This window comes from Anoplopoma fimbria, chromosome 11 (genome assembly GCF_027596085.1).
Source record: "Anoplopoma fimbria isolate UVic2021 breed Golden Eagle Sablefish chromosome 11, Afim_UVic_2022, whole genome shotgun sequence".
Taxonomy (NCBI): Eukaryota; Metazoa; Chordata; class Actinopteri; order Perciformes; family Anoplopomatidae; genus Anoplopoma; species Anoplopoma fimbria.
This window is the reverse complement of record NC_072459.1, coordinates 2,767,872-2,777,359: the sequence shown is the minus strand read 5'-3', so window position 1 is coordinate 2,777,359 and position 9,488 is coordinate 2,767,872. Positions and strand designations below refer to the sequence as shown.

The 9,488-nt window shown below is 35.7% G+C and overlaps 1 protein-coding gene across 1 annotated transcript; it reads right to left on the bottom strand.

Moving 5' to 3' along the window:
* Positions 1-1,639: 1,639 nt before the first annotated feature.
* Positions 1,640-7,761, bottom strand: si:ch211-120g10.1 (butyrophilin subfamily 3 member A3). Its single transcript, XM_054608053.1, has 10 exons — positions 7,617-7,761; positions 5,677-5,760; positions 5,203-5,301; positions 4,369-4,470; positions 4,123-4,257; positions 3,718-3,855; positions 3,573-3,624; positions 3,456-3,482; positions 2,630-2,656; positions 1,640-2,551 (listed from the first exon to the last, which is right to left on the bottom strand). The coding sequence occupies exons 2-10, from the start codon at positions 5,737-5,739 to the stop codon at positions 1,992-1,994; spliced, it is 1,203 nt and encodes a 400-aa protein (XP_054464028.1). The 5' UTR covers positions 5,740-5,760; positions 7,617-7,761; the 3' UTR covers positions 1,640-1,991.
* Positions 7,762-9,488: the final 1,727 nt, after the last annotated feature.

Here is a 9,488-nt window from a genome sequence, read left to right as displayed (position 1 = left end):
GATGACGTCAGACGAGTCGCAAAAAAAAAAAAAAAAAAATAAAAATATATATATATTATACTGAAAATTAAGTTTGTTGTTTTGAAATTCTGTATTCAGTTATTAGGTGTTATTTATTCATATAATCATTTATATTTTTAAAAAAATAATGTTTTTTTATATGTTATTGTGGTGTCTGGTGACGTCGCACAGCGATGACGTCAGACGAGTCGCAAAAAAAAAATAAAAAAATAATATATATATATTATACTGAAAATTAAGTTTGTTGTTTTGAAATTCTGTATTCAGTTATTAGGTGTTATTTATTCATATAATCATTTATATTTTAAAAAACTAGTTTTTTTATATATATGTGTTATTGTGGTGTCTGGTGACGTCGCACACCGATGACGTCAGACGAGTCGCAAAAACAAATATATATATATATATATTATCCTGAAAATTAAGTTAGTTGTTTTGAAATTCTGTATTCAGTTATTAGGTGTTATTTATTCATATAATGATTTATATTTTATTTATTTTTTGTTTTTTTTATATTATATTTTATATAATGATTTATATATATATTATTATATATATATATTAAATATATATTAATATATAATATATAAATATATATTATTAAATATATATATATTTTATACAGTACAACAAATTCAATTTTGTAATCCCAGATTTCAAAGAGTTTAATGACCTCTCAAAATTAAAAATTCCCAAAAGAAGGAGACAAGACATACTGCCAAGTATGTACCAGTCAAAAGTTTGGACACACCTTCTCATTCAATGTTTTTTCTTTATTTATATATTATTTTTTTTCTACATTGTAGATTAATATTGAAGACATCCAAACTATGAAGGAACACATATGGAATTATGTGTTAAACAAACAAATGCTCAACAAACCAGAATATGTTTTATATTTTACATTCTTCAAAGTAGCTGAATGAGAAGGTGTGTCCAAACCTTTGACTGGTACTGTAAATGTATTATTTTTGTGGAAAGTGTTGTTTTATTTTGCTATGTTTTGTTAGAGCTCTCTGATTGGTCGAGCTGGTACGTGGGTGAACATTATAGACGCACATACTGGTACTATGTGCTCAGATATACCTATAATAATACATCACACTCTTGATTATATGTTATATTATTAATTTTAATCTGCAAAGTAACATAAACATATAAATGTAGTGGCCAGACAAATACAATATTTCCTTCTGAAATGTAAAAGAGAAGATTTTTGGAATACTCAAGCAAAGTAGAAGCATCTAATAATTGTATTTAAGTACAACGCTTAAGTCAATGTACTTAGATGATTTCCATCGCTAATGTCAGTTACTGGGTCAACTGGGCTCAGGTGCTGTTTAAATCCAAAGTCACGCTCTGCAAGTAAGTGTCCTCTTTCAGTGTGCTCGCAATATATAGTAGTAAGGATTAAATTAACCACACCTGAAAAAGAAGATAAATGGTGAAGAGAGTGAAACAAGAGAAGATTTTGAGGCTGATATCTGACACCACAAGTTTATTTACCCAACACACCTCAGGGACGGGGTTGGACTATGTATATATATATATATATATATATATATATATAATGCAATGTCTAATATACTAATAAACAGACCAGAAAGTAAGACTTTGATTTGGTTTATTTATCATTCACAGAAATGCATTCTTACTGCTAGGTTAATATTGCACAATAGATTACATTATTACTATATAGGTTCCTTTTCAAAAATACATACAACATGTGAGAGCAAAGACGAGCGCTGTAACTCTACAGTGAGGAAGTGGTTTGCAACAATCACATTAAAGCAGCAGCAGCAGCAGCAGCAGCATAGAGAGGTGGTCACGTAGTGGAGCTATTCAAAAGCACAATGATGGTTCTTTTACATCAGGATCTCTGATTTCTCCCAGTGACTATTACATAACCATATATAGTACTTTATTAAGATATCTACTGGAGGTTAAAGGGAGAGGTGAGAGGAGCGGACTCAACCCCAGAGGCAGGGTGAAGGGCAGAGACACTGGCTCCTGGCTGCTGGAGACTTGATCACCAGATCCTTGATGATCTCCACGGTACCGAACAAGGGGAACAGCTTCTCGTCGAAGCTCTCGTTGTAGGTGTAAATATGGAAGTGTTTGTCTACGTCATAGAAGGACAGCTGGCGGCGGTCGTAGTCGAGGTAGATGCCCACCTTGCGGGGGATGAGGCCGGGCGGCAGGGCGGTGAACGGCACCGTCAGCGCCTTCAGCTCGGTGCCCCTCTCCAGCCTCAGACTCAGGTAGCCCGTATCCGTGTTCAGGGACCTGAAGCCTTTCCTCAGGGCCGACTCTTTGGCCACGCCCAGCCTCCAGTCCCGCTCACCCACCTCCACCTCCCAGTAGTGGCGGCCGGAGCCGAAGCCCTCCATCCCGACGGCGCACCACCAGCCGTCGAAGCGTTGGTGGTAGTTGGGAACTTCCTTCCTCTCAAAGCCACAGCGCATCCTCTTCTCGTCGTTGGAGATGAGCAGATCGGGGTTGGCTGTGTCCAGATCCAGATTCACCTCCACTGCAGAGAAATGTAATTACCAGAAAGGGTCTCCAGAGATTATACTCAACATATATTTTGATAAAATGAATGCTGTACCTGCTGCATCTGAGATCCAGTCCCACACTGTAAAAAACAACAGATGGCTTTAGTTGTAGGAGATGTTTATCTCACAGTGTAAATGCAACAACATCATGATTTTTTCAGTAGATAGGCTGTCAAAGCAGTATTTAAGGACCAAACACTGGATATTGTGATGATTTCCAAACTCCTAAAAATTTCAATGACGCAACATTTTGACCTATATCTATATGGACAAATAAAATGTGTAACTACAGACAAAAAAATATCCAGACTATTTATTACTGTTTGCACAGTTTTAAAAAAAGTCCTAAAAAAGCACTGCAGCCCAAACAGCAGCTAATATGCCTATACAGGAAATGTATAATCTCTAAATTGTTTGTATTTTTCTCTTTTTTTAAATGTTAAATTGCCAAAAATATATTTATAAATACATATCACATATGTCTTTAATAAGCTAAAGCCTTCTCTTTCATAATATGTCATTTTTCTGTTCGTAAATATATATATATATAAGAGTGTTGTTTTGTATCATATGATCTCTTTATGCAGGTGGAGGTGACATTTTCTTCGTCTATCTGTATTTTGCTCTGTTAGATGTAGAAAAAAATATTTAATTTGGAAGATTAAAAACTTCAACCTCTCCTTTTCCTTTATATACCTGTGCAGCGAATGTGATTGTGGATAATCCTAAATATTTTTTTGGTGCAAAACTACAATCAAATATATTTCTATTAAAGCAATATACACAACAAAACCAAGCAGTCAGCATGTAACTTGAAAGCAGTGAAGCCGTTGTATGTAATGGTTTTAAGTGCATGCTGGTATAAAGTATATCACTCACCTGGTTGAGGAATGTAGGATATAGCACCTGTATGGAGACAATAAGAGGATCGTCAGGATGTAAAGGTCTCCAGATTTATAACACAATTAAACTTGATTCAGTTTTAAATTTACAAACCAATACTCTGAGTCTTCTGCTTCCACATGAGCCACTGCTGAGGTATGGTATCCTGCAGGAACACACCAAAAGAGGTTTGTGTTACATTTGCACAGTAAACACAAGGAGTTTAGCAGAATCTGTGAATAGTTACATGGACTTCTACCTTATCTGGGCGCTGCACAATTAAAGTCCAAAAAACCAGCTCCATAGCGCTCAGCAGATTAGGGGCGCGGCCCCAACGCCAGGCCGACTGCAGGTCTTCCAGAACCTTCGCCACAGGTTCCCCGGGCCACACACTTTGCTGCAAGATAACAACGATAATAATATGAATGATTTATATTGCACCTTTCATACAAACAGCTCAAAGTGCTTTACAAGAGCAGAAAATCAATAACACGGGCATTTACGACAGTGGACACGAGAAGCGAAATCAATTAAATAATAAAATCCAAAAAATAGAGAAACAAAATAGGATAATACCAGTGATAAAACAAGCTGATAGTGGTAAAAACAATTTAAAGATGTAAAAAAAACATAAAAATATGAATGTACTGATTGAACATCCGACCTCAGGCTGAGCTCTCAGGTCCTTGATCCAGTTGAGGATCACAGTTTTGGCCTCCAGCAGGTCCTGCTCATTAATCATATCAGGCTGCTTGACCTCTTCCACCTCTGGCCAGCCGTCTGTCTGCATCGGCCTCTTCTGCACACAGAAACACACAAAACCTTTAGCGGTAAAACCTCCAAACACCTTCAGTAAGTAGAGTCAGCGTCTGTCCCTGGACTCAGATAGATTGTTTTCTCAGATAAGCACCTTGCTCTCCAACATGGAGGCCCACTGCAGGATGAAGACCCTGCAGAGAGAGGAAGGCCAGGTGTCATCAAGGTTCCAGATGTGCTCCAGGACGGCTGACCTCTGCAGAGGCAAAACGGAGAGATGAGAAATATGAAGACAGAAATATAAGTAGTGGTCACTGTTCTCCTTGTGAGGCTGAGACTTAGATTCACTCTCTCATTAAAATGTAATACATTTAATGAAATAAGGAACATTTATTTTGACAAATTCAATTTTGTAATCCCAGATTTCAAAGAGTTTAATGACCTCTCAAAATTAAAAATACTCCCAAAAGAAGGAGACAAGACATAACTTGCTGCCAAGTACAGTACCAGTCAAAAGTTTGGGCACACCTTCTCATTCAATGGTTTTTCTTTATTTTTATTTTTTTTTTTTTCTACATTGTAGATTAATATTGAAGACATCCAAACTATGAAGGAACACATATGGAATTATGTGGTAAACAAACAAATGCTCAACAAACCAGAATATGTTTTATATTTTAGATTCTTCAAAGTAGCTGAATGAGAAGGTGTGTCCAAACTTTTGACTGGTACTGTATATATCAACATGACACAACCTGTATATATGTTATTGTATAACAATTGTTTTATTGTGTTAATATTGATATTAATATTATGTGTATGTGTGTGTATTTCTGAATTTGGTATTTGCTTTGTTTTTTTGTTTTACTTTCATTCCAATAAAGCCACATCGAATTAAAATGACAAGAGAGGTAAAGACAGACCCTCATGTTACACATTTTGAAGAAGTCTGAAGAAATCATTCATTGTTTAATGATTGATTTGTTACCTGGCATACTCGGCTTAGATCTCTAGCCAGATCCACAACAAACAGCTGGTCCTCATTCAGAGGCTCCCTCTTCTCATTCTTGGCTCTCTTGTGCGATTCCTGCAAGAAGAATCAAAAATTGAAAGGATTTCTTTTTTGACGTTAAAGTGTTTGGAAAGGGAGGAGTTCTCTGCAAAAAGAATGAGGACATTTGGAGGACATTAGTGCTGCTTTATGGGAGCCTTAGAGAGTAATGGAGTCAGAGCAAAGGAGGGGCTCACTCATCAGGATGCACACGGCGGCTCTGATCCTGTCAGCAGAAAATAAAGACACCCCTCCCTTCCAGACTCTCACCGACGCGTTCTTGTTGAATTGAACCGTGCAGTCACGTTGTATTAAAATCAGTTGTCATGTCAACCGTCTGTGTTAGAATCAAGGTCACCCAAAAACAACAGGTTTGCACATTCAACACAAAATGTTTTTGTTATTTTTTACCTTTATCTTGGCCGTGAAGTTTTTGGCCGGCTCCACCATGAAGTGGAAACATTGCATCATCATGGCTGCTCTAAAATAAGAGTCCTACAGTGAAAAAACACAAAATACATGTTATTATACAAAGTTATGCGTCACCAAAAACTCCATTTGTTCTTGTTGGCAGCCTGAAGGCTTTGACACTGGACATTACAGGTCACATGGTTATATCTAAGATTAACAGTGGTGGAATGAATATGTACTTCTTCAGCAATATGACATACTTGTACTTGAGTGTTTCCACTTTATGATACTTAATGTATCTTTATGATACTTAATGTTCTTCTACTCCACTACATCTATTTGAAACATGTAGTTACATGTTCCTTTTTACATTACATACGATGCAGTACTGTATACTGTATACTACTAATCTACCCGGTAAAACTGTCTCCACATTGATGAAGTACAGCATTAAGATGCTCTTACATGAATAAGTTGTTAAGAAAAACAAAATAATATAAAGTTCTATTTTAATTAACAGTTTGTAAAAGCCATTTTCTGCATGATGAGTACTTTTGATACTTAATTTCCACTTTGCTGATAATACTTCTTTACTTAAGTAACATTTTATTTCTGGACTTTTATTTGTGATGGTATAACTGTGTTTTTTTTCTCCTTTTTCTTGAAGTAAAGGATCCGAGTACTTCTTCCACCACTGAAGATTTCTCTAAAACATTCATGTCATGGTGATGGTGAAATGAAACATCACAACTTGTTCTGTAAAATTGTCTCACTGCTATTTAATAATTAGCCAAACATTTCAGGGTCAAATCTTGACTTTGAAGCCCAAACGCACTATTTAGTTTTTGTCTGTGAGATTTCATGTTTACTTCAAAAACACCAGTATGTCAAGTAAACCATTAAACACGTGATGGAAAGTTCTCATGGCCATTCAGAACACCCAGTGTGATCACAGCAGCTGTTGTTTCCCTCTTTTATTAAACATGTACAGTTAATAAAGTCACATATTAGGTCCAACATCCCTCACTTTTAATAAGCTGGGTCTATTAGGTCCAGTCCGTCTGTCTGGAGGTCGTGTCGGAGGCCAGAACACATAAATGAATGATTGACTGGAGCAGAATGGACACTTCCCCAGCTGCCACTCTGAGTGTCCTTGGTTAGTCCCTCTCTTCTCTTTCCTCCTCACTCACTTTCTCTCCATCGTCATCTGCAGGAAAATGCACCAGCTCGGTCTGTGGAGCTGCTGGGATGACCAGTTTAAACTGGATTTCATGCCCAGACTGAGGATGATGTGGGTGAATGCACTGGCATCAATAAAGTTGTACTTGAATGTCATTTCACCCATTTAATTATTACATTACAGTCAGTCATTTATGTTGGAACTAGTGTTCATCCACAGAGAGGCTGGTTTGTTTATGAATGAAGTTATGCATGTTAATTAATAAAACATTGATTGTTTTGCAGCACATCAGCTGGGTCCAGCTTAGTAATTATGCAGTAATAATAATAAGTAGTAAAATGAAGGTGAAATTATTTTACTTAATGACATTTTTGCATAAATAGGTGAGAAATATTGGAATTGCAGGGACTGAAATCGAGCAAAAGGGCGAAAGAAAAGCAAATAATCCATTAATAAGGTGTTCAGTATCGTGGGAAAACATGACCAAGCAGTTTCTGCAGAGAGCGACCCAGTTAGAGGCCAGCTGATGACTGCGCATGAGGTAAACACACACCTGCCGCATGACTTTGCGGCAAAATCTATACCAAAGCTGCAGTAACAACCTAAGTGCATGCTGAAAAATGATTTACTGAAGCTGTGCATGCAACAGAATGACATCATGAATACATTGATGCTGGTAATGTCATATACCTGCAGTGCGGAGGCGCAACAACACCAAATGGCACAAAAGGTTGGGAACGCAAATGACGCACAAGCTTACCTGTCCTCTCCAAAGGTGTGGTGGGTAAGCTCTCTTCTTCTTCTTGTTGTTGCTCCTTCCTTCTTTCTGCTGCACCGTCCGTGTCTGGAGGGAGTGTGTGGAGTCTGTGCTGCAGTGTCTGACCTTGTTTACATGCCAGACTGACGGTCGGCTGCTCGGGCAGGTTCGGTTTTCTCCGTCGGTGACGAGTGACGCTGCTAGTGACGCAGGTTTACATTTACATAATAAAATAAAATAATAACTCTATTAGTGCCTTCTTCTTTTAATGTCCACTACATTTCAGTATATATGGTAATTTTCTCCACTACATATATATAATAATATAACATTCTGCAGCACACATACTAAATACTTTTGATACCTTGAGTACTTTTTGTGGATAATACTCCAAAATTGTCATTTCAATGCAGGATTTTTGCTTGTAGAATTATTTCACAGGCTTGCAGAATCAGTAATCTCTTTTAAATCACTTCTTAAAACACATTTTTACAGATTGGCTTTTATGTGATGTCGTCGTTTTATTGTTTTATTTTCATTTGGTCTTGGTATTTTATCTTATATTTGTTTACTATATTTAACCAATATCACTTGATTTTATTTATTTCATTATTTTATTTCATTATTTTATTTATTTTATTTATTTATTTATTTTATTTTATTTTATTTTATTTATTTTATTTATTTTATTTATTTTATTTATTTTATTTATTTTATTTTTTTATTTATTTTATTTATTTTATTTATTATTTTAATTATTTTTAATTATTTTATTTTATTTTATTTATTTGGTTAGTTTGTTTGTTTATTTGATTGTCACTTGTTATTTCATTTGGTTTCTTTCTATTGGACTGTTTTGCTGGCTTGTCTGTCGAAGCACTTTGTAAACCTTGTTTTTAAAAGGTGCTATATAAATAAAGTTATTATTATTATTATTATTATTATTATTATTATTATAATAACGTAAGGGATCAGAATACTAAACTTGAATTGATGGTATTTTAAATTTAGACCTGATGATTCTCACAGTAAAATAAACTTAGATGCTTCCCCCCTCTGATTTAATCATCACTTTATATGAGAAATATCAATATCACGGGTAATAGTGTTGGTTTGCTGCTTTTTTCTTATTTGAAATGTGGGCTGCTTATGTGACTGAATGTGATCGAAACAATCAAAAGTATTAAGATTTTGAAACATTTGACCAGAGATGAAAAAGACAAAATAATTGATGGGCTAATTTGAGACTCCTATTTAATTTGCGTGACTTGAGTTTCACAAACAGAGATATCTTTGTCTTTTTCAGTCAAAAGGAATCGACTGGTGACACTATTCTGCCTGCAGGCTGCTCGACCTGTTGACCTCGACCGGGCTCTTCACTGAAATGACTACTCTGTACATTAAACACGGTCATGTGATCCAATTATTGACATCAAAACAAAAAGCCCACAACCGGCTTTTCTTCATCTACTGAGAACAAAATACACATTCTTGATTTTAACAGTATTAAATATTCTCAACCGTTTCTCATACATATATATGCATTTTATCTTTTTCTGATCATGTAAGACATATAATGTGCAGTCTCATTTTTACATGACTGCAGTTTGTTTTTTAATCTTTATAGCAGCTTATGAGCTGAAAAAAAGATCATTAAAAAAATAGAAAAACATTCAAGGAGCTTCAATTAAAATCAGGGTGATACAAGGGGCAGGATATTCTCTGCCAATAAATTTATGAAGAATGAAAGAAAAAAAAAAGGAAAAGCCTACGATAGTTGGACAGAATTCACACGCCCACACGTACATATCATGGAAATATAACTGCACTTGGAAAGGACACTGTGTTTGGCTCTGCAGCTGTTGGTAATTATTC

Bases quoted from the DNA above. Each gene is read 5' to 3' on its own strand.
- si:ch211-120g10.1 (XM_054608053.1), bottom strand. From the start codon at position 5,739: ATGATGATGCAATGTTTCCACTTCATGGTGGAGCCGGCCAAAAACTTC. The intron at 5,302-5,676 runs GTAAAAAATAAC...TTCTTCTTGCAG, and splicing joins ACTTCACGGCCAAGATAAAG to GAATCGCACAAGAGAGCCAA. The intron at 3,856-4,122 runs GTCGGATGTTCA...GTTATCTTGCAG, and splicing joins ACCTGAGAGCTCAGCCTGAG to CAAAGTGTGTGGCCCGGGGA.